The sequence below is a fragment of the Macrobrachium nipponense genome, chromosome 8 (assembly GCF_015104395.2).
Source record: "Macrobrachium nipponense isolate FS-2020 chromosome 8, ASM1510439v2, whole genome shotgun sequence".
In the NCBI taxonomy this organism is placed as follows: domain Eukaryota; kingdom Metazoa; phylum Arthropoda; class Malacostraca; order Decapoda; family Palaemonidae; genus Macrobrachium; species Macrobrachium nipponense.
The window spans coordinates 32,487,107-32,512,758 of NC_087203.1; the positions used below are offsets into that span (position 1 = coordinate 32,487,107).

At 44.4% G+C, this 25,652-nt stretch overlaps 2 protein-coding genes across 3 annotated transcripts in view; one reads left to right on the forward strand and one right to left on the reverse strand.

Annotated features, from left to right (window-relative positions):
* Positions 1–25,652, forward strand: part of LOC135222649 (rho-associated protein kinase 1-like) — a 298,624-nt gene that overhangs the window by 98,306 nt on the left and 174,666 nt on the right. For both annotated transcript variants that reach the window (XM_064260790.1, XM_064260789.1), the window contains exon 3: positions 12,815–13,095. In XM_064260790.1, coding sequence (XP_064116860.1) covers positions 12,815–13,095 — 281 coding nt within the window. The remainder of the gene's footprint in view (positions 1–12,814; positions 13,096–25,652) is intronic.
* Positions 1–25,652, reverse strand: part of LOC135222647 (uncharacterized) — a 205,852-nt gene that overhangs the window by 36,556 nt on the left and 143,644 nt on the right. The gene's annotated exons all lie outside the window — the stretch shown is intronic.

Below are 25,652 nucleotides of genomic sequence, written 5' to 3' on the forward strand. Positions count from 1 at the left end.
GCTGGCCATACGGAGCAATCAGAGTCATCTTGGTTCCTTCGGATGCCACGAATTTTCTGACTACTTCCCCCAGTATCTTGAACGGGGGAAAAACGTAAACGTCTATCCCCTGACCAGTCCAGGAGAAAGGCGTCTGTTGCATAAGCCCGGGGGTCTTCCACCAGGGCCCACAAATGTTTCTATCCTCTTGGAGAGGAATGTGGCGAAAAGATCTATTTGAGGCTTCCCCAAAGGAGCCAAAGGCTCTGACAGACTTCTGAGTGGAGTGTCCATTCTGTGGGAAGGACCTGGAACCTCCTGCTCAATCTGTCCGCTCTCACATTCCTCTCCCCTTGGACAAACCTTGTTAGAAGAACTACCTTCCTTTGGTTCGCCCAAATCAGTAGATCTCTTGCCAGCTCGTACAGAGCAAAAGAGTGCGCCCTCCTTTGTTTCTTGATATAAGCCAGGGCTGTCGTATTGTCTGAATTTATCTGTACGACTTTGCCTCTGACTATGTGTTCGAAGCTCTTTAGCGCCAGGTGAATTGCTAAGAGCTCTTTGCAATTTATGTGCCATGACACCTGTTCTGCTGACCAGGTGCTGACACTTCTTTGGATCCCATGTTGCCCCCCAGCCACCCGACTCCGAGGCGTCTGAAAAACAATGTCAGGCTTGGGTTCCGTACTTGCAGGGACACTCCTTTGTTTTTCCTTTAATGGAATCAACCACCACTTCAAATGATGTTTTATTCTTCCGAGATTGGAAACGTGCCGAGAGCTGACCTGTCCTTCCAACTCCAACTTCTTCTTAGGAAGAACTGAAGCGGTCGAAGATGTAATCTTCCTAGGAGAAAGAAACTGTTTCGAGCGAGGAAAGGGTTCCCAGAAGGCTCAACCATTCCTCGCTGAAGTGCGCTCTTTCCCTAGAAAGTTCGATACTGTGGCACAGCCTTTCTTTATTCTCTCTTGAGATGGAAAAACTCGAAAACCCCGAGAATCCATCTGAATCCCCAGATAAACCACGTTCTGGCTGGGGATCATCTGAGACTTCCCGAGGTTCACGATCAATCCCAATGATTTTGTCAATTCCAGTCGTTGTTGACAGGTCCTCCAAACACTGCTTTGAGACCTGGCTCTGATGAGCCAGTCGTCCCAGGTACAGGGAGTACGTTTATCCCCTTTCATATGTAAGTGTCTTGCTACATTTTTCATCACGTCTGTGAAGACTTGAGGAGCCGTGGACAGGCCGAAACACAGGGCCCTGAACTGATAGATTCTTCTTCGAACATAAATCGAAGGGTACTTCCTCGACGAATGGTGGATCGGGATGTGGAAGTATGCATCCTGAAGGTCTAGGGACGCCATCCAATCCCCTTGCCGCAGTGCTGCAAGGACTGAAGCAGACGTTTCCATGCTGAACTTCTGTTGTTCGACGAATTTGTTCAGCGCACTTACGTCAGTACCGGTCTCCATCCCCCCGAGGCTTTTGCTACAAGAAAACAAGCGATTGTAAAACCCCCGGGGAGTTGCAATCCAGCACTAGCTCTATTGCTCTTTGTCCCACCTCTGTTCCACCATCTGACGAAGAGTATCCATCAGAACAGGGTCCCTGTATCTGGCTGACAATTCCCTCGGTGATGTTGTCAAGGGAGGAATGTCCTTGAATGGGATGCGATACCCCTTCTTGATAATCGACATCGTCCAAGGATTCGCTCCTATGTCTTCCCAGGCTTTCGCAACGAATGTAACCTGGCTCCTAACGGGTGTCTGGAGGACAGAATTCTCACTTGTCCCTTTCCTTAAGGGACGGAAGGAAGACCTGCCCCTCTTTTCGGTTGACTTCCTTCTGGCGATCGATCTAGTTGGAAGACCTCCTCGAAAGGGCTTCTGCTGAGCTGGAGCCACTTTCTTTTCCTCACTAGTCACAGGCCTATTCTTCCTTGAGGATTGTCTAAGGAGATCCTGGGTGGCCTTTTCAGTCAGAGAATGCGCGATATCCTTCACCAACTGCGAGGGAAAAAGGTGTTCAGAGAGAGGCGCAAACAATAAGGCGGCTCTCTGCGAAGGAGAGACGGCCTTCGTGAGGAAAGCACTGTGAACCGCCCTCTTCTTTAAAACTCCTGCACCAAAGAGGAGCATACCTCAGCCGATCCATCCTGAACAGCCTTATCAATGCAGGCGAGGATGCTATTTAGGGTTTCTGGGTCGAGTTGTTCCTTTTCCTGCGATTTCTTGGCCAGAACCCCAAGGGACCAATCTAAGAAGTTAAAAACTTCTAAAGTGTGAAAAAGTCCCTTGATGAGGTGGTCCGTTTCCGAAAGGCCCCATGTTACCTTCGCTGAATTCAAAGCGTGCCTTCTCGACGAATCCACCAAACTCGAGAAGTCTGATTCAGCTGAAACGGACAGAGACAATCCCATATTCTCTCCGTTTCGTACCAAATGTTCCTCTCCTCCCCTGTAAGTTTAGGGGGAGCATACAAAAGAGCCGTCCTTCCTAACTCCTTCTTCTTCTTGAACCAGGAGTCAAGAGATTGAAGAGCCCTCCTCATAGAAATAGCAGGCTTCATTTTAAGGAAGGAGGAAGACTTGTGTGTTTTCGTGCTCGAAAACAGAGAGCGTGGAGAAGGGGGAGCAGCTGGCGTCAAAGAGTCTCCATATTCTTCCAATAGAAGGGACGAAAGAACTTTATAATTAGAAGATCCTTCCTTCATTTCGTCCTCCGAGGCATCTTCTGGGTTGATAGGCTCGGAAGGAGAAGGCTCCCTTCTTTCTTCTGACTCTTCTCTTACTCTCTTACGAGGGTGTCAGCTCTCATACGAGGAATGCGCCTGGTGTACAGCAGGAGTATCTCGCCTGGGAGGAGTAACGTGTTTGGAATACTCCTGGCGCTTGGCAGGCGCAGAGCGCCTCGAATACTCCTGGCTTCTAGTAGGCGCATCTTGTTCAGAATACTCCTGGCGCGTGGGAGGAGTATTAAGTTCCGAATACTCCTGGCGCCTGGGAGGAGTATAAGCTTCGGAATACTCCTGGCGCCTGGGAGGAGTATTAAGTCCAGAGTACTCCTGGCGCCTGGGAGGAGTATAAGCCTCGGAATACTCCTGGCGCCTGGGAGGAGTATTAAGTTCCGAATACTCCTGGCGCCTGGGAGGAGTATCTAGGCCCGATGACTCCTGGCGCCTGGTAGGCGCACGCGCCTGATGTTTAGTAGGAGTATTGATTCCAGTAGGCGCTTTCCGGCTCACAAGCGCTCTACTCCTAACAGGATCTTCCTCTTCAGCTAACTCTTGGCGCTTGATTGAAGATCTTGAATGTTGTACTGGCTCTTTGCGCCTACTCGGAGCCTGGCTCCTGGTTGGCGCCCTACTCTTGACAGGAGTAACTTCCTTTCTTTCTTCTCTCCTGTCTAACGCATTGCTCCCCCCAGAGATGGCCGCTTGTGCGACAACTCCCCTGAAGGGTGCGTCGCGCCCGACAGGAGATCGGTATTTAGATCTTTTAATAGGAAGCCTATCATCCTTCTTACGAGTAGGCTCCTTATAAAGAGTTCCTACTAACGAGGCTAATTGCTCTTGCATATTCATTAATACTCTCCTGGTTGAGGAGTCTTTCGAATCAGGAGAGGGAGATCTGGAAGGCGCTCTAGGATCCCTTCCAGACCCAGAGTCTGAATGTATTCTCGCCTTCTTTATTACCGAAGGCGCTCCTTCTTCAGAGAAGCGCTCGGGACTCGAATTGAGTTCATGCTCTTTCATACTCCTCTTCAGCGGACGGGAAAGTTTCGACTCCTTCCATCCTCTTCTCGGAGAAGGCGAACTAGACGAAGAAAAGCACTCTCGAAGGACGCTTTTCCTATAGCGGTCCTTGGCATTATTTGATATACTCGATTCTGCCGAAGGGACGCCTGATCGTTGGGGATTCTCCACAACCCCGAACCGTAACGGCTTTCGACATTCCTTCTCCTCCGGGCCAGGGAGCTTGGAATAAGAGGTCTAGGCCCTGGGAGCGTCGCAGAGACGACCAGACGCCCCCTCCACTACACTGGGGACACTAACATCACTAGCGAAACCACATTCACTTTCCTTACCTCCAATGCTGCGACTTTTTCTTGCATTTTCTGAAGGGAAGCTCTAAGTTCTGCTATTTCCGAAGCAGAACTAGAGGGATTAGCAATTTGTGAACGGGCTGAAACAGAATTGGCATGATTATCAGCGGAAGAAGCTACAGAACTAGATAGTAAATCATGAGAAGCAGACATTCTGCGGGTTTTTATAAGCTCCAACGCCCCTCTCTCTATCTCTCTCTAACTCTTCAAGTAAGAAGTTTAGATTCTTCCACTCTTGTGCACTCAATTTCTCACACTCGTCACACGTATTCTCAATTGAGCATTCAGCCATTCTACACCCCACTACAAAGTAGTGTGAGGATCTACCGAAGCTTTCGGAATCCTCACCTTACAGCCCTCATTCACACACACTCTGAAACTAACACTAGAGTCAGACATATTCACGAATTCCAAAACCAAGTCCAAAAAACAGTCCACGATAGCGAATGCCAAACAACGATCCAAGTACGTCACCAAATATCAGCGAGAGATGATCAAAAGCTTGCGAAAAACGAATTCTAGTCAGGAGGAAGTAACAAACAATGTTGATACTGCCGGCGACAGAGAGAATCGATTAGAAAACGGGAATAGTTCCTAGTCCTGCCACCCAGAGCAGGGCGGTAGATCACCTGACCTACCTGTAGCGAGTGCCGCGAAATTTGAAATTCTGTCGGGAACGACGGAGTCTATAGCTATGTATATATCTGACAGGTAAGTTGAATGTATGAAATAATCCGTTCCGAGGTGCCCTTCGTATCATGAGGTTTTCGTATCTTGGACCACATTTTTCATGTAAAATGGCTAATCCGTTCCAAGCCCTCCAAAAACACCCCAGTAAATTTCATAATAAAGCTAAACCAACCTATAAACAATGAAATACTACAACAAATTGGACCATTCAATTCGTAACTTAATAACGTAATGCAAATTAACCTGCAAATAAAGTGTATTAGTGTACATGGTATACAAGAAATACTGTACGTAAAATGTGGAAGCTTACCTTTCGAGTGAGGCTATCTCCGAAAGTGGCGGCAGAGGAGGAGGAGGACAAACGGCAGATACGTACGCATGTACACTAAACTTTACGAAACACATAAAAAATGTAAGGAAAACTAAACTAAAATTTACGAAACACATTAACAAAACTGAAACACTTAACTTTACAAAAAAATAAAATTAAAAAAAAAAATCTTTTTTTGATTTTTAACTTATTTTTTACTTTTTTTTTTTTTTTTTTTTTTTTTTTTTTTTTTTTTTACAGAATTTCAACTTCACCACTTTCAACTTTGTTTTTTATCACTTGGTTCTTCCTTTTTGCTTACAACTTTCTGTTTTTTATTACTTGGTTCTTCCTTTTTGCTTACTCCTGCTAATGCTAAAGGCTTCTTTAAAAAATAACGATCCAAGGAAGATTGCTTCTGCCTACTTTTCACAATGTTCCTGAAACGACTCAGGCAAACGTCATCGAACTGCGCAAGCATACAACCTGTGTGAGCCTTTTCAGGGTGTCTTTTTTTTCTATAAACGATTGTACTTTATGAAAAGCAGCTAGAACATCCTTAATTTCTGCCGTTGTCATAGGGTCCTCCTCCTCTTCCTCGCCGCTGCTAGAGAATTCCTCTTGAACGACGTTATGTTGCATGGCCTCCAACTCCTTCAGGTCATCCGTCGAAAGCTCCTCTTGGTGCTCCTCGAGAAGGTCGTTGATGTTGTCCTCGTCGACGACCAGCCCCATGGACTTGCCAAGTGCAACGATCTCGTCAAGATCTGGTTGGGAAACAGTTTCGGGATCATCAACTGTTTCTGAATCTGCAGCACCAGCTTCGCCCACGTCGAATCCCTCGAAGTCTCGGGCGGATACGGCATCAGGCCAGAGTTTCCTCTACGAGGAATTCAAGGTTCGCCTCAAAACCTCCTGCCAAGCTTGGTCGATGAGTCGAATGTAAATGACGATGTCGAAATGCTCTTCCAAAATTCACACAAGGTAAGGTTTGTGGTATCGGTGATGTCGAAACATCTCTTGAAAAGATGTTTCGTGTACAGCTTCTTAAAGTTTGATATCACTTGCTGGTCCATGGGCTGGAAGAGAGGGGTGGTGTTGGGCGGAAGAAAAAGAATCTTAACGAAGGAATACTCAGCTAGGATATCTTCCTCGAGGCCAGGAGGGTGGGGAGGGCCATTGTCCAACACCAGCAGACATTTCAGGGGGAGGCACTTCTTTTCCAATAATTTCTTCACTGTCGGGCCGAAACACAGATTTACCCACTCTGTGAACAAAAGCCTTGTTACCCAGGCTTTTGCATTAGCCCTCCACATCACTGGAAGCTTCTCCTTAAGCACTTTGTGGGCCTTGAAGGCTCGAGGAGTCACGGAATGATACACCAGTAGGTGCTTCACCTTGCAATCCCCACTGGTGTTTGAACAAAGTGCGAGCGTAAGCCTGTCTTTCATAGGCTTATGCCCGGGTAGCTTCTTCTCTTCCTCCGTGATGTACGTCCGACGAGGCATTTTTTTCCAAAAAAGGCAGTCTCATCACAGTTGAAGACTTGCTGAGAACTGTAGCCTTCCTTGGTCATCATCTTGTTGAACATCTTTTTAAATGCTTCGGCCGCTTTCGTGTCCGAGCAGGCAGCCTCCCCATGACGCACCACCGAATGGATGCCAGTCTGTTTACGAAATTTCTCGAACCAGCCATGCGAAGCCTTGAACTCTGGTGTTTGCGTTGATGTCCCTTCCCCTCCGTCGTCTTCCGCCTGCGCATCAAATCGCCGAAAATAGCGCTGGCCTTGTGGCAGATTGCCGTCTCCGTTATCGTATCGCCAGTGATTTCTTTGTCTTTTATCCAGACAAGAAGCAGCCGTTCCATCTCGTCGTGCACGTGGGTCCTCTTGCTGGACAAAATAGTGATGCCCTTGGAAGGTGTAGCTGCTTTGATGACATCCTTCTGTTTAAGGATGATGCTTATTGTCGACTGATTTCGGCCGTATTCATTGGCGATCACACTCAGTCGCATACCAGCTTCATACTTCTTGATAATCTCCATCTTTGTCTCTAAAGAGAGCATTCGCTTCTTTCCGTGAATTTCAACTTTCTTGGGACCCATGACTACGTTATCTTGTACATAATTTACGTATTAGTAGAATAAAGTTTTCGCACAACACGATAAAGTACGTATACTGCAACGAAATAACTAACGAATTTACGTTACTAAACGAAATCGTTAGACCGAACGAATACCGAGTGCGTACGATAACAATGCTGGTACCGAGTGGCCGAGGCACGCCACCACGCACATAGATGCATGATGGGAGGGATGCTGACCAATAGGAGAGAAGGATCTCATGGCGGTGACTAGCATCAGGAACCAATGAGACGGCAGGAGGATGGTGGCGAGTCTACTAAGTTGGCGGCGCGCGAGTTTCAAAATTGTTATCGGTGGTTCGGGCGAATCTCGGACTTTACAGAAACCTTTTGTATCTTGAAAACTTTTCGTATGTAGAGCCGTTAAATTTTTCGTATTGGCTTTCGTATCTCGAGTTTTTCGTAAGTTGAGCCTTTTGTATCTCGAGGTACCACTGTATATATAGAGGCAGTCCATGGTTATGGGGGTGTTCTGTTCCAACAGCTTGAAGATAAGTGAAAATCACTGATAACCAAAAAGGGGCAATTTATGGAGCTTATGGCACCTATAACTGGTTAATGGCACCTCGATAACAGAGTCTACCGATAACCAGGAACTGCCTGTGTATACACACACACACACATCTTAAGTCACTTTTAACATATAATGGGGGAGGAAACTGATGTGTTACGTGCTGTCTAGCTTAGGACAGACCATATACAGCAGAGACTCGGACCTCGATCGTATTAGAACTTGAAATAATCAGATTTCATTGGAAAATTTAGGTAAATATTGCATCTGAGCTCCAAAACTAGTATTTGCTCTGACTGTGCTTGGGACGACTTAACCAGCCACATTATCTGTTAGCTGTAGGACTGCTCCTACTTCTCTGGTAACCCCTCATGAAGCACTAGGATTGTGTTCCCAGACACTGCCTCATAAACATCCCTGAGTGATGTTCTCTTGAAGAGGAAAAGGAATTCATCATTGTTGTATTAGTTTTTGTCTCCTGTGTCGAGTCCTGTTGCTGCCTCCCCTTCTTCCAAAACTAAATAAGCATAGGAAGAGGAAAGTTGCCTCATTCTCTTGCAGGAAGTTTCTTATAGAACTTCCAGTGGCTAGCCCCCATGTTGCAGAGGGGGCTTATGGTCTCTCTCTATTATGAATACAGCTGCTCCCAGTGCCTAGCCCATGGGTGCAACTGCTACTTGGAGGTCTTTGGACCCAAGTGTATACTAGTACTGGCCCCGATAGGCCTCCTACATGGGCCTTCAGTACCAGCCCTGGTCTAGCTAGTGGTACCGCTACCATAGGTTGTTTAGACCCCTGGTATAATGTTACTGGCTGCAGTAGGTCACGGCCACCTACCCTAGTCTCTCTCTAGCTGTACCTGTTCCTGTTACTAACCACATTGGTCAACCGCTACTGGGGGTTCTTCAGACCTTGGGTGTACCAGTACTGGCCCCGGTATCCAGCCTACAAGGGTTGGCAAGGGTCCCTAGTCTATGGACCCATTTCCAGCTGCCAGTGCAAGCCAGCAAGAAAAGGTGAGCAGAGAGCATACAGATACCTCCCCATCCCCCACTCACTCTTCAAGAGAGCGGACCAGGGATCCTGCGATGGTGGTCCAGCGACGGGGCCTGGTCACTCAGGCAAGGCATGAGGAGGTCCTTGCTCAATCTTCTTTTCTCAGCTTCTAAGAAGATTGAAGCATGCTCACAGGACAGCTCCAGCTCACATTTGCAAGAGTAGGATCTCTCTCTCCCCAACCCAGGCAGACATCGTCACTGGTTGACAATCGCCTATGTCCTTGCTTACCACTTGCCAGGACTTTGGTCTTTGGAAGGTAGGGCAATGGTGCTCACAATCTCTCACTTGTTCCCTCCTCCTCAGAATTGTTTCTGGGAGACAGAAGCCAGATAGGTCAGGGCTTAGGACTAGGAACATTCTCGTTCCCATCCTGGTCTGTTAACACAAGGCCTATGCTCCTGGTCCAGTCAGCAACTGGACAGGATGTGCACCAATTGATTAAGAGATTGCCAGGGGTTGTGGTGAGTATTACTCTTATTTAGTTGTAGAGGTCTATTGTGGAGATCATTGGAATGATACATCGTTCTAATGATCCCAAACTCCAAGCTTCTCAGGCAAGAGAATTCCCCCTGGTCCAGCCATTCATGCAATTATGTTCTTAGAGAGGTCAGTGCTGTCTAGTATTAGGTTGACTCGGACCAGACTTGTTTGTGTCCTGATCTGTCACTGAAACGTCTCCTGCAAGGATCTCCTATACCCTTGAGGGTGGGACAGTATTTTAGTTCAAGGCTCTTCCTTTTGACTCATAACTGCTCCCCCCAAGGGTTGACTCAAGTGTTCATTTTTTATCTCCGCTTGAGCTCAGTTGCACAGGTATGTCTATGGAAGTATCAATGCGATTGGCTGGTCTTGGCAAACTTATTTCCGCAGTAGTTAGGACAGAGATCAGCTTCTCAAGTTTTTCGTCACCACTAGGTATGGTAGTGATCAACTTCAAGAGGTCAAATTTCACACTCAAGCAAAAGGTAAAATATCTGAACATGCTGATAGGCACAGCAGCAGGTAGGGTCCTCCCTTTGGATTCTCGCATCAGCAGGTTCAGAGAGATAGTGCGAAAGTTAATACTTCAGCAGGATTGTAGATTTGACCCCTCGGGGAACTGCATTGAAAAGGTATTACCAGGCAGTGGAGGTCATGGCACTACACGCCTGGAAACTATCCAGCATCTCCTCCATTTGAGATGGTTGTTTCTTGGTGCATAGCAAGATGTATGGATACTTGTGGAGTATCTGTCATTATACCAGGGGAAATGAACCGTCTTCTGTAGCTGGTATAGTCAGTGGGGTATCTCTCCCACCAGAGCTGTTCAGCAGATAGCAGACTTGCTTCTCTTTTCTTGGCCATTAAAAACATTGAGCCCTTGGCCTAATCCTTAGGTTGAAGGAAATAGATTTCTCATCCCCATGAGGGATTTTCATACTTGAGAAGTTTCAAACAGTCTTGCCCACCCAGGGAACTCAAGCCCCTGAGTGGGCTGTGATTCTTATCTTAAGGAGTGTAGCTCATTGCCATATGAGGTGTTGAGAGGGCTCTTGGTTAGAGTTTTGACTTTACAACTATTTGCTTATCCTAGCTTTGGCAAAGAGAGTGAACAAGATTTATGGCCTTCGATGCCAAGCACTTGAGGGGAAGGGGATCTGTTACTCTCTAGTCTAGTTGGTCCTGGAATTTGTAATGGAGACTGAATTCGTAGGTCCCTTATGCTGGATTTGGAGTCCTTTTCGACCCCCTTCTGATGGACTTTGAAGATATGATCAGAATGAGACGCTACTTTGTCTGGTTAGCGTACTGCAGTACTACCTAAAGAGAACTTGGCTTCTAAGGCCAAGGAAGGGGTGTCCAAGAACATATCCTCTTTCAAGCTTGTGAGACAGCAACTGGCTTGCTCTTTGTCTGATTAAATAGACATGAGTTAGGTCCGGGTGAGAGATCACGAAGTTCGGGGCATCGCCCCATCCCTTGCATTCTGGAAGACAGTTGTCTTTTCAAAAGGTAATTTGGGCAGATATGTGGTCGCACCAGACCACATTTACCTTGTATTATCTTTGGGACTTCCCCATTAGTCTTTGGACATAACTTTCCTTGGATCTTGTGGTGGCTTTCCAACAAGTTGTGTGGAATGGCTCATCCGGTTCCCTTAGGGGATGTGCATCTCGTCTAGGGTGTTTGCTAGTGGGAGAGTTGTGAGAGTGACTGGTCTTCTCCCTTTTTTTCTCTCTTACCTGTCTATCTCTTATGACAGAGAAACAGTTAGTGAGCCATCGCAAGTTGGATGGATAAGTTAGCGAGTGACTACATACAGACGAGGGCATCTTGTCCTTCATCTTGTGTAGATGGTTTGGTTGCATGTCGTCCCCTCTCCAGATCAGGGGGGGAGAGGGATAGACAGTAAAACAAATTTGTTAGACTTATTAGCAAATTTTATTGTCTCCGACACTATGGATCTTCCAAATATTTTGCAAAGTACTAATGATGCCACTCATTACTTAAGCCCAGAAGTCTAGTAGTTGCAACATCTCTATGTCCAACAAGCTAGAGGTGTGAAATTCCTTCCACAGCTCTTCCAGACCAGGAAGGTACATATTCCCTTTTGGGTAGAACCAACCAGTCAGTTTAGAGGTTTATTCAAGACTTCACCCTCCAATTGTTAAGTCTTTGTATTATTGTAGGAACAAATATAAAATTCTTAAAGTACGTACAGTAATTTGTATTTTTCGTAACATGCAAACCTGAATGTCTACCTTTACAACCCACCTTGATCACCCCTCATTCTAATACCTGGCCCAAAAGGCAAAGTGGGGTGCAGACTGATAAGTCGGTGAGGTTTCCCACTACCGTGGTAGTTAACGACCTTTTCTGAAAGTTAAACGGTCGATCTGGCTCATGTCCAAAAGCTAAATCCTATGTTTAAACCATCATGTTTGTAAAAATAAAAATACAAATTACTTTTAAAAATGTTTATTCTATGAATATACTGTGTGATAATGTAAGAGACATTTGAAAGACCAAAAGGCATCATATATTTAATAGCAGCCAAATAAACATAGAATGACACTGAAAGCACAGTGGCAGACACTCTTGCACTCATCATTAACTTTCACTTTACAGTACTTATTATGAAGGTTTGTACATTGGTATTAAAGCAAATAAATAGTTTATATCATTGACTACCACTAGATAATAAATTCCATATAATGTTGCACAATGGCTAATAAGAATTGATGGGAGATGCCAGATTTACTATAATGAATAATTTATCTTTGTGATATTTATTGTAAGAATTTCATGAATAATTATGAAAGCCTTTTGACGACCATATCCCTGACAACTTTGAATATTGTAGAGGCATTGTAGAAAAACATGTACTATGCTGTTATGAAATATGTAAAACATTTTAATCACACAATGCCAGATACCATTCATAATGGGTGAACCTAACCAGATATTTTTCCATAACATGTTAGCATATTCTAAAACAATAACACCAACGTACTGGTTTGCGCTTCAACATCTTGCATATATGACCTCATTCTTTCCTTGAGTGCAATGTCTTTTCAAGGTTCTTTTTGTATTGTTGGTTGTTGAGAGCAGTATAGTTTTCTGCTGTATAGTATTTGGCAGTGCTGTCAATCAACACTGAAAGAAAGTTACTTCAGGGGTGCTTTTTTGTCATCAATATCAATTACACAAGGAGAAAGTAAAAATACAGGATATATCCTGTGTTGCAGGAATTGCAAAAGAACACTTTTATTCCTGGGCTTTTGGTTGATGTTCACTGTTTAGGTAATGTTAGTTAATTGCTCCAAGTGTTTTTGGCAGTAATATAAAAATTGTAATGGTGTCAGCTGCAAGCAACATTGGGCCCTTATAGTTCATTAGTGAACCAACATTCTTGATGGGAAATAATTATCTTCTTTTGTACTTTCCATTCACATTTATATTCAGCTTTAATATTTATTTGATGGAAGTATTTGTAAGGTCTTTTAAGACAATATAAGAGCCTTTATCTGTTTTTCAGGGAACCTTTCCTCTTTCCAAAGGGAAAGGTACTGTGGAAAGTGCTCAGATATTGGAGGAACTTAAAAGTAGTATGGAAAAAGAGAAGGCTGAAGTTGCCTCTACAAAGAGTGTTATGGAGGAAATGAGGAAACAGCTAGTTGGAGCCAGGACAGAAAAGGAGGGGTTTATTAACAATATAAAAAAATTTTGTGAAACCCGTGGCAAGGAAGAGGAGTTTATTTTAGCAGTGTCACAATACATTAAAAATATTCTATGTCCATCTTTGGAAAGCCATCACAAGTGAGTATGATTGTATTTTTTTATCAGATGTTTGTTCCTACACAAATACAACCCTTCATTCTTTACATAGGATTTTGCTTAGGAATGTGAGCTGGAACAGCCATTGAAACTTAATTGACAAGGTAGTCAACTAGGAACAGGAATGGGGAAGCCCCACCCGCTTGTCAGTGTGCACTCCACTTAATTTCCAGCTGCTGACAAGTTCAGACATCTTTCCTGACTGTGCAACTTTTGGCGTTCGAATTTGTATTGATTAAACTTGAGTATTCCTTTTCCATTTTTTGTTGTTGACTAGTGTGTGTGTGTGTGTGTGTGTGTTAGGTGTGATGCTACCTTATAAGTGGAGCACATCCTGGTGCATTGTGTAAATTATAGAGAACAGAGGCAGAGATTCCACATTGATGGAAAATCTTGCCGATATTCTAGATGACAGAGATATTCCTGCACTAGTAAGATTTTTAAAATGTATTTAAATTTTTAATGAAATTTAGTAGTATGATTAACTTATCAATTTTATTTTATTATATTTTATTCATTTCTTTTGTTCATAGTCATCATGTTAAGTACCTAATTATTTTTATTTATTATTTTTAATTAAGGTGTACATGCTGTTAAATGGATATATGCATGTCAGATAGTTTTTAAATTGTAATTTCATTTTGTAATTATATTGTAAATGGTTTTGAATAAGAGTGAATGTCTTAGTTTAAATGCTATTTAATTGCTAATAAACATTAGATGATCTTAGTTTTAAGTATTGTGCATCATTAGATATTTTTAATTGCAGTTTTAATTAATTAGTAGTATAAAAGATTTTAATTGATTCACATATTCATTCATTTAATTTATTTCATTCAATCACATACCACTGCAGTACTGAATGACCTTTACAGGTTGATTTACTCTTTGCTCTTCTGCAGGAGCTGCAGGTTACCTCGTTTTTGGGTGATCAGTTTCCTTGTTGTGGTCCTCATTCTCTTTAGGTGTTCCTCTTCTCCAGGTGGTGCAGGTATTCCATGATGGCACTGGGGTGTTCTCACTTCTGGGGAGAATCACCATCTCCATTTGCCGTTCTTTAATTAACATCACCTCCTAGGACACTGTGAGGGTGGCATACAGGGTTGCAGTAGAGGTGGTCTCACTTGGCGTGCAAGTTCTTCAGTTCCTCATTGAGTAAGGTCCTCTGTTGTTTCTTTGCTGTCTCTTTATATTTCTTCTTTGTTGTCTCTTTATATTTCTGTGTCTTCACCATTTTTTATCAGTCCTTCTTACCATGCACTCAGCCACTCATATTAAGTGGTTTTCAGATATTGCCCCAGAGCTCTGCTCTCAATGTTGATGCAGTCTTCTATGCTTAGTAGCCCTCTCCCTCCTTCCTTTCATGTTATGTATAGTCTGTCTGTATTTGCTCTTGGGTGTAGTGCTTTGTGTATTGTCATGTGTTTCCTAGTTTTCTGGTCGATGCTGCTGAGTTCAGCCTTTATCCACTGCACTAATCCGGCGCTGTATCTGATTACTGGTACTGCTCATGTGTTTATGGCTTTCATCATATTTCTGGTGTTGAGTTTTGGCTTGGGTATCGCCTTAAGTCTTGGAATATATTCTTTCCTGATCGTCTTCTCTTGATGTTTTATGTCCTCTCCTATCATTCCCAAGTAGTATTTGTATCCTGTCTCATCTATGTGTATGAAGCTACTGTATATGTTGGCGTATAAGACGACCTTTTAACCTTAAAAACTCTCCCCCAAAATGGGGGCTCGTCTCATATGCCAAGTATAAAATGCAAACCTTAAATCCTGCCAAGATTTTCAATAATAGGCTAACCCCTGAAGTGTCAATGGTTGTGTCAATAGTTAACTAGCATCACAACTATCAGCACTAAATAAAACTTGTATTAATGGTAAAAACTGTAGGTAATTCAAAGGAATCACTAGCGACATAATTACTGATACTGTCAACAAAACAACAGTACTAATTTGCTATGGCTAGATACCATAATAAGACGTTAGGATGAGCGAGCTCTCACTTTGGTACAGTGTATGATCTCTTTCCGTAATTCTTACAAACGAAAACACACAATAAACCTAAATATTTTCTGGAGGAAATGATCATTTGAAAAAGTTTAAAGTATTCCAGAATATAAACATTGTCACCCTACACCAGTTGCATTTGATATTGCTTACATTTTCAAAACCTCAGCTGATTGAGTACTATTGATACCTTTATTGAGATTAGCTGCTAGAGGAGATGTAATTCGGAAATACTTTTTCTTGTAAATTAATGAAGTTGGGCTTAAAACGTACACAATACTTGATTGTATAAGCATTAAGTGTGATTTTGCCAGTTCCAGACATCACTTTCGCCTGCTCCATTATTCATTTCACATTCAGCCTTGGCTATAACCTGCAGCTTTAATTTACTGGGATTCTTTCTTCAGATGTCCTTTGCGTGAGGAATGAATAACATTGTATTTTGTTTTTTACTCTTGGAAGCCACCATTGAGAATCAGCAGGGATTAACAAGTGATAACTTCATTGCAACTATTAGTAAATGCTTGACAGTTATGGCAATATGATGTCAGCACTCAGCTGTTTCTCGATTCTGTTATTTGTGTTGGTACAGGTTTATAATCTGGCTTCATCCATAATTGTAAAACCTGGAATTTCTTAGTGTTAGCTGGAGCATCACGATAAGTTGGAGAGATAGAAGTACAGGTTTACACACTGGCGTCATCCATAATTCTAAAACCTGGAATTTCTTAGTGTTAGCTGGAGCATCATGATGAGAGAGAGTGACATATTTATTAGCAAAAGTCGAATAATATTTGTGTACTGAGAGTAATCATCATTTCAATAAAACTGTTGTTTTACCGTATCTAATCGTATCGCATGTATTATTAATATATTATCGAATTATAATATGAACAGAGCGAGTTGCTATTTGCATTCTGGTTTTGTTTACATTCTTAAAATAATCAGCTAATTTCATTTCTGGGCTCAGCTCGTGTCGCTGCGCGAAATATCCTTTAATCTATTATTTCTAGGGTAAATGTACTAACACATACCAGAGAATAAATAAATAAAGAAAAAGGTCAGTATAACTGACTCGCTCACCCTCCAAGAGGGTGTCGGTATGAACACTATGGCGAGTGAGACCACTACCACGAGCCAAATGCCAATAGAATTCTCCCACTACAAAATCCCCCCAAGAGGAGAGCCGACCCACAGAGTGGGCAGCAACTACTACTACTCCATCCCATGCTGCCGACTGCTGCGCCTCTGGTGGGCATCCTTTTCAGTTAGCGCACACGATACACACGTGCCCTTTTTTACTCGGTGTTTTTTGTGCCCTTTTCTTTGGATTTATTTACCATGGAGCGTGCAGCCATCGCAGCAGCTAAGTTAAGTACCAGTGTTTATTGCTATTTTGGTTTTTTTTTCCGACCCTGAGCCCGTATTTGCCGTTTTTTAGGTATAAATACGAACTCTAGGTCGGAAGCATGGCAGCATGGTTCTGCCTCGTGGTGGGTTCGTTCTTGGTCGCCCATACCCAGAACATCCCCTTACTTAAGTAACGCTCTATTTAATTATCCGCTTTGTTTAGGGTACGGTCTACACGGTTTTGTCATGCATGCATGTCTTTTACCTTATGTAGGCTCCTTCCATCCAGACCCTAGCCACGGCTCTTAGTATCGGCCTCGGCTAGCTTTGAGTGGTAGACTTGCCTTCGGGTTAGTCGTACACTCCTGGATTTTTTCTCCTACTATGTTGTTTTCTTTCTTTCATTATTATTCATTTGAATTATTTATATGATATTTGTTTAGGTTAGTTAGGCATCTGGCTTGCTTAGCCTAGGTTATGGCCCATAGGGCCTATATGCTACCGCTCTTCAGTTCGGTTGCTTCCCGATAGCATCTCTCTGATCAGCTGGTTATGTTTCTAAGCTTAAGTTGTCTATTGTTTTGTTTTTAACCGCCCCGTGGTCACTACGTGATCACGAGGCAGCCCGACGCCTGTCCAGTCACCTTCCCCCCTCCCGCTCTTCTATAGAGTCGGGGGGGTGGGTCGGTCTGCCCATGCTCGCTCCGCATACCCGAGCCTGCCTCCCTCTCTCCCCCCAGGCGGAGGGAGTAGAGGGACGGGACAGACCCAGACTGGACTCGACCTCTCCGGCTTCTCGGTCCGGCCGGATGGTAAGGTGGGGGGGGACTGGCCTTTCCCCCCTCCGTTTGCTACTCCTCCTCGCTCCGTTGCTAGCCCGGTCTGTATGTCCTCTCGCTCTTTCCCACCTTACTAGGGCTCCTTTACCACCGGAGACCTGGCATCCAGCGGAAAGGTGCTAGTCCACCCAGCAGGGTGGACCGGAGCATACAGTTGGTCCCTTCTAACCACTCCGTCTCGCTGAGTTACAACACTCCGCCACGCACTGGACTTAGTCCGGTACGTTCGAGTTTTAGGTTTAAGATCTATTATGTTAAACTAGTAAGTTTATCTTAAGTACCTTAAACCATCCCCCCTCCCTTACCTGTCTCACCGGATCTCTCCGGGGTTATAGCCTATTCAGGCGATAAGGGAGGGGTTATGCCCAAATTTTTTCCGAGCTCCGGCATGCAACGGAGTTCTTCTGTCCTTTAGCCTGTAAGTGATAGTCTTTAAGATACTCATGTGTCTTTTCACTTACAGACCACCAACTGTGAGCATCCGGGATGCGCCGCCACACTTCAAGACCCATGTGGACACGAAGTTTGCCGGTCCCATGCTCCATGCGCGACTCCGCACGGGGACATCCAGGTCTGGTACCACGAGACGTGTACCATTTGTTATGATCTGGTGAGCCAGCTCTTAGACGGGGTAAGTATTCCAACTCCGGTAACTGGTCCTCATTTGTTATAGTGCTTAAGTTTTTACATTAATCACCCTAACTTAAGATAAAATTCAGGGGGTCTTGTAGCCCCTATAATTTTAAGTTAAGCTTTAAATTGGTTTTAGTTTTAAGTTATTCTTAAAATCTAATCAATACCCTCTCTTCCAGGCTCCGGCTGTGAGGGATACCGCACTGGCAACCCTGCGGGCCTGGGTCGGCGGTTTTGGGAAGAACGCCGCCAAGGGTATGCCCTACATTCTTGAGAAGAAGTTGGCGGTACTAATCTTCCCCGGAGGCAAGGCTACAGGCTACGTCGACCCAGCAGAGGCGGCCCCGACTATCGCTTTCATCCAGCAACAGCTGGCTGCCTCGTTGACGGACCAAGGCCAGGACATCTCCTCGGAAGTCGCGACGCTTGATATTAATGTGGAACCTATGGTAGGTGTAGACGACCTGTTGGTCGAGGTAGGTACGTTGGACACCCAAGGGATGCCCTTGGGTGCAACTGGTTCTTCTACCCCTGCAACCTCTCCATCCTTCCAAGGCTTTACAGGTAATGAACTATATACTTCTCCTGACGCTTCCGTTAGACCCAAGGTCAAGGGTCAAGCAGTGAAAACCTTGACGAAGACGTCGTCGTCGTCTAAGAAGACGGCATCGGCGTCATCTTCTTCTCGTAAGTCTCCGGCTAGAAATCCCGGAGCAGAGAGATCTAAAGCTTCTGGGTCCGGCTCTAAGTCCTCGAGGAGTAGATCCTCCAGGGAGAGATCTCACACTCCAGCGGAGTCGTCAGTTCCGCTACCCTTGGTTCCGGTTCAGAGCCACCCTTCCACCTCCGCAGCAGCTCCGGCTTTGGACTCCAACGCTGGTCTGTTACAACAAGTGGGCGATCTGGTTGGGTCTCTGAAAAACAGCATGGAACAAATGATCTCTCGGTTGTCTGATAGGATTACCTCTCAGGACAACATTATAGCCGGACTGAGCCAAGCTCCACTAGCCTCTCCTCCACCTTTCAGCACAGGTGGAGCCCAACTACCCCCGTATGACTCTCTACCTCCGTTCTCAATGAACAACCCTTGGAGAGTAGCGTCATACGCCCCCTTCCAAGACGGGCTTATCTCTATCCCGGAATGTGGAACTCGGAGGATTGAGGACTTCGAGTTCTACCCGGAAGACCTTCAGCCTCCGTTCATTGGCTACGCCAGGCTCACCGCCTCAGCCATGACTCGGGATGATAAAGTACCAAAAGAGACAGTCCTCTATTCACGTGACCAGGCTCAGAGAGAATGGCTCAGGTGTCTAGAGGACATGGATTGTTCCAACACGAAAATCCAACCGTTTAAGAGTCCGTTTACGATCTTTACGATGGAAGAGAGTACCCCGCTCCCTTTCTTGACAAAGATCGCGACAACTACTATTCCAGCAGCCCAGAAGGGGGATTCCATGCCTCAACTGAAGGAAGCAGATCCTACGTCTCCTTTACTTCCTTCAGCCGGTGAATTGTGGGAAGATTTACCCAACACCTTCTCAGCTGGCAAACTCAAACCAGACTGTGCTATGGAGCAGTTTGGTGAGAAGCTACCTAGGCTTCCAGATAGCCTTATTCAGGCAGAATTTGATGCCAAATCGCGGTTAGCCAGGTCTATTAATTCCATGGCTATGACCGAGGTGGCTACCATTGCCTATGGGTCGGAGCCACTCTTTAAGCTTCTTACCAAATCTTTGACTCAAACGGTGCAGTCGGATATGTTTGAGTTCGCCACTGCTAGGACGAATTGTAGGAAACATGTCCTACAAGAAGCAACAATTCGGCATGAGCCGAATAAGTTGCTTACGTCAAGCATCTGGGGAGCAGACCTCTTCCCAGAAGCGATGGTGAAGGAGGTTCAGTCAGAGGCTACGAGATTGAACCAAAGCCTTAAAGACCGTTGGGGTCTTACGGCCAAGAGACGACAGGATCAAGCCGGTAAGGGTAAGGCTCAAAGGAAACCTAGACGTTTCCAGCCCTACCAGAAGAAGCAGCCACGCTTTTCTCAGCAAGTTCCGGCTGTTCCCTTGGTGCAAACAGCCCAACCTTCCACCTCAAAGGCTCAGTCGCAGCCGATTTATGTTATCTCCCCTCAGCCTCAGCCCTCCACCTCTTACGCCCTCTCTCCAGCCTACAACCAGGTCTTCGAGGGTCAAGCTTCACAGAAGTATGACCGCTCGGGTAAGGGAGGCAGAGGTAAGCGATCCTTTCGTGGGAGAGGATCGGGAGGTCCCTTTAATAGAGGAAAACATTTCAGGGGAGGCCGAGGAGGCTACCAGAACCAATGAGGAATTTCAGGTAGGAGGGAGGCTGTTTCACTTTCGCCACCGGTGGAACTTCAGCAAGTGGGCTCAGAGCATTGTGTCAAAAGGCCTGGGTTGGAGCTGGTTAGCGAGCCCACCCCCATCCAGACCTTTCCGCCAACTTCCTTCCAAGGAATTGACGGAGTATGCAGAGGATCTCCTTCAGAAAGGAGCTATTGCGAGAGTCAAAAGGTTAAAATTTCAAGGACGCTTGTTCAGCGTGCCAAAGAAAGGCTCACAAAAAAGAAGGGTAATCTTAGACTTGTCCCGCTTAAACTTAGCCATTCGCTGCGACAAGTTCAAGATGCTCACGATCTCGCAGGTGCGGACCTTACTTCCCCGTGGGGCCGTCACCACCTCTATCGATCTTACAGACGCTTACTATCATATCCCTATTGCAAGACACTTCCGTCCGTATCTGGGCTTCAAGATAGGAGACCAGACATTCTCCTTCATGGTAGTTCCTTTCGGGCTCAACGTAGCACCCAGGGTGTTTACGAAGCTGGCGGAAGTAGTAGTTCAACAACTAAGATCGCAAGGGGTTATGGTAGTAGCGTATCTCGACGATTGGTTGATCTGGGCTTCAACAGTCGAGGAATGCAACAGAGCAACACTGAAAGTGATTCAGTTCCTGGAATATCTAGGCTTCAAGATAAACAGGACCAAGTCAAGACTCACTCCAGAGTCAAACTTTCAGTGGCTAGGCATTCAATGGAATCTATCCTCCCATACTCTGTCGATTCCATCAACCAAGAGGAAAGAAATAGCGAAGTCAGTCAAGCAATTTCTGAGTCACAAACTGGCGTCAAGAAGAACTCAGGAAAGGATCCTGGGTTCACTCCAGTTTGCATCAGTGACGAACATTCTGATGAAAGCCAAACTGAAAGACCTAACCAGAATCTGGCGCTCACGAGCAAATGTCAGGTCCAGGGACAAATTATCCTCAGTCCCTCTGATTCTGAAGAATCGACTCCGGCCGTGGGCGAAAGTCAAGAACTTGTCGGTGTCAGTGCCCCTTCAGTTTCCTCCACCGGGGATCACCATCCACACGGACGCTTCATTAAGCGGTTGGGGAGGATATTCCCAGTTCAAGAAGGTTCAAGGAACGTGGTCACCTCAGTTCCGTCAGTTCCATATAAACGTACTGGAAGCAATGGCAGTGTTCTTGACTCTAAAAAGGTTACGTCCGCCAAAGTACTCCCACATAAAGCTAGTCCTGGACAGCGCAGTGGTAGTACATTGTATAAACAGAGGAGGCTCCAAATCACGTCATCTAAATCATGTCATGGTAGCCATCTTCTCCCTGGCGGACAAGTTCAGTTGGCATCTCTCCTCCACTCATATAGCTGGAGTGAGAAACGTCATAGCAGATGCTCTATCCCGATCAGTACCTCTAGAGTCGGAATGGTCACTGGACAACAGTTCGTTCCAATGGATTCTTCAGAGAGTTCCAGGTCTACAAGTGGATCTCTTCGCATCTCAAGCGAACCACAAACTCCCATGTTATGTGGCCCCCAACCTGGACCCTCTGGCCTATGCCACGGACGCCCTGGCTCTAGACTGGAACAACTGGGAGAAGATTTATGTCTTTCCTCCAGTGAATCTTCTCATGAAGGTATTGAACAAACTCAGGACATTCAAGGGTCAAGTGGCTCTAGTAGCCCCAGACTGGCCGAAGAGCAATTGGTACCCTCTAATTCTGGAACTGGGTCTTCGCCCTCTTCGGATCCCCAATCCCAGGCTCTCCCAGTCAGTACAAACGAAGACTGTGTTCGCTTCCTCAGGGATTCTCAAAACCCTAACTTTATGGATTTCATGAAGTTTGCAGCGAAAAGGGATGCGAATATTGACCCTCAAAATATTCTCTTCTTGGAATCCGATAAAAGAGATTCAACTTTGAGACAGTATGATGCTGCTGTCAAAAAGTTAGCAACCTTCCTGAGAGAATCAGATATTAGGATCATGACAATCAATTCAGCTATATCCTTTTTCAGGTCCTTATTTGAAAAAGGCTTAGCAGCTAGCACGATTACGACAAACAAGTCAGCCTTGAAAAAGATTTTTCAATTTGGTTTCAACATAGACTTGACAGATTCCTACTTCTCGTCTATTCCCAAGGCGTGTGCTAGACTTAGACCTTCTGTAAGGCCTACGTCAGTATCATGGTTCTTAAACGATGTTCTAAAGCTGGCTTCAGAAACCAATAATGACACATGCTCGTTTATAATGCTCTTAAGAAAAACTCTATTTTTATTAAGCTTGGCCTCAGGAGCTAGAATTTCAGAACTGTCGGCTTTATCCAGAGATCCGGATCATATTCAGTTCCTTCCCACAGGGGAAGTGCTACTTTCTCCGGAACGTAGCTTTATAGCTAAGAATGAAGATCCTTTGATGAGGTGGGAACCATGGAAGGTACTACCCCTTCCACAAGATGTATCTCTTTGCCCAGTTTCAACCTTACGAGCCTTTCTGTCTAGGACCTCCTCATCCTCATCGGGTCCTCTCTTTAAGAGAGAAAAAGGTGGTACTTTATCTATTAAAGGCATCAGGCAACAAATCCTGTACTTCATTAAACAAGCCAATCCTGACTCTTTTCCAAAAGCACATGATGTCAGGGCAGTAGCCACCTCAATTAACTATTTCCAACATATGAACTTCGATGAGTTGAAAAGTATACTGGATGGAAATCGCCGACAGTGTTCAAACGTCATTACTTAAAGTCCTTGGAAGCTCTGAAATTTTCAGCAGTAGCAGCGGGTAACATAGTTTCCCCCGACTCCACCTAATCTTTAGTAGAAGATCCAGTCCTCCTTTCTACCTGCCTCACCCAACAGTTCGTCTATTCCTGCCTTGTTCATCTACGGTCACCTTGTGTCTTAGCTGCTTTTATGATGATGTGGTGGGTGTCCCTTATTTTTTGCTAGGGGCACTCACAATTGATTATGGTATGATCTCTTGGATGTCATCCCCTTATTTTTATGCTAGGGGATACATCTTATTTGTAATGGTTACGGGTTTTGTATATTAAGTTATATACATTCCTTTATATATTATTATTGTTGAGTTTGTTTTGTTCAACTTATTATCTTAATTGCTCTGGATTTCTGATACATAGCTTTACACAGATACCATTTTGGTACATATATGCCATATTACCCCTGTATATATGTAAATTACCTTAAGTTAAGAAATATTATTAGAATTAAGTTTAATTTAAGCAATATTTCTATTTTGTATCATTGTGTATATGTATCCTTATTAGCAATTATATTCTTTTATTTTTATTTTACCTTTTATTTGAGACCTCCTTTTATTTTGTTCATTTTGTTTACAATCTTGTGCTATTTCTCTGGTACGATTTCGCACAGCGACACGAGCTGAGCCCAGAAAAGGGATTTTGACGTAAGGAAAAATCTATTTCTGGGCGATTGGCTCGTGTCGCCAGCGAAATATCCTTTAATCTATTATTTCTAGGGTAAATGTACTAACACATACCAGAGAATAAATAAATAAAGAAAAAGGTCAGTATAACTGACTCGCTCACCCTCCAAGAGGGTGTCGGTATGAACACTATGGCGAGTGAGACCACTACCACGAGCCAAATGCCAATAGAATTCTCCCACTACAAAATCCCCCCAAGAGGAGAGCCGACCCACAGAGTGGGCAGCAACTACTACTACTCCATCCCATGCTGCCGACTGCTGCGCCTCTGGTGGCCATCCTGAAGTTAGCAGACAATCTTGGGCGATGGGATGGGTAGGGCGGGATTTCGCTGGCGACACGAGCCAATCGCCCAGAAATAGATTTTTCCTTACGTCAAAATCCCTTTTTCCTGATATAATCACATCATCACTGTAGTTGCTGAATGGAACTTGATTCATACATTTATTTCATAAATTATGAAAGTTGGGTTTTAAAATTGCAGCTAATTAATTTATAAACAATAAATTAAATTGTGTTTTCTGTCAGATTCAGACGTGCTTTTGCCTCCAAAATTTGTAGTTCTTGGTCATGTTTGACTTCCAGGCACTGTTGTTTACTAAAGGCCAATATTTCCTTGATAGTACTTTATAATCAAACTGTAGTGTTTTGTGATATCGATAAATTCTCAGTTGTTAATATTGGGATTTGTTCCAATTTCAAAGGAATACATTCATGGAGATCTGCTTCCAATGGGTATTACTCTGCCGATAGTGACGTCACAGGCGTTGAGCATTTGTTGTGTTGTTTCCCATATATTTTTCCTAGGGGAATGCAGAAGTATTTTTTTGTAATGGTTAGTTTTGCCAAACATTAGAAAATTTTGAAGATACCAATTTTACACATTTTTGGTGCAATAATTTCAATAATTATTGCTGTCATTTATGTACAAATAACTGACATCAGCTGATTGAGTTATGTAATTTAATAAATTGGGGGTCATCTTGTACGGCGAACATACTTTTAAATCTGCAATTTTACATGAATAATTGGGGGTTTTCTTATGCGCAAAGTCGCCTTATACACCGGCATATACGGTATTCCCAATTGGTAGTTTTATCTCTTTAGTCCTTGTCACTTTGCCTTTTTGTTTGTTAACCAATGGACATTTTTCTATTCCAAACTCCATCCTTATGTCCCAGTCACATGGTCAATTCTGTTGCCTCATTTCTTGAGTTGGTACCCAGCATCCATCTTCTTCAGTACTTTTGTCATAGGAATTATGGTTACTATGAGAGATCCCTCTCTTGATTTAACCATGGGAATCGTGGTTACTCTGAAAGATCCCTCTCTTATCCCAGAGCTTGTAAGTATACTGTACTGTATTCCAGTTGTGCATTGTATGGTTTAGGAAGCTTAGTGTCTTCCTCTGCCCCATATATTTGCAGGTATTCTATTAGCCACGTATGTGGTATCATGTCAAAGGCTTTCTTGTAATCAATCCATGCCATTCTTAGGTTGGTCTTCCTTCTCTTATTATCGTTCATTACCATTTTGTCCATCAGGAGCTGGTCTTTTGTGCCCATAACACTTCCTTCTGCAAACTTACTGTTGGTGGGGGATGGTGTTAGGAATCCTCTAGGTAGTTGTATAGCCTTTCACTGATGACACCTGTTAGTCACTTCCCCATTACTGGTAGGAAGGAGATAGGCCTGTTGTTACTTGCGATTTTGATTGCAGTGTCTTACCGAACAATTATACAGCTGTAGGTTCCCTACGAATGGCAGACAATAGATTCAAAAGTTCCGCGGTGGCGCCGCCATCGCTGATGTAGGTGACGTCATCTCCCTCCACTTGAGGGAGCTACAGGTACAGCTGCCCAGGTAACATCAGTTCGTTCTCTGCCGGCTTCTGGTGAACATCGCTGGTCGGTGCAAACTTTT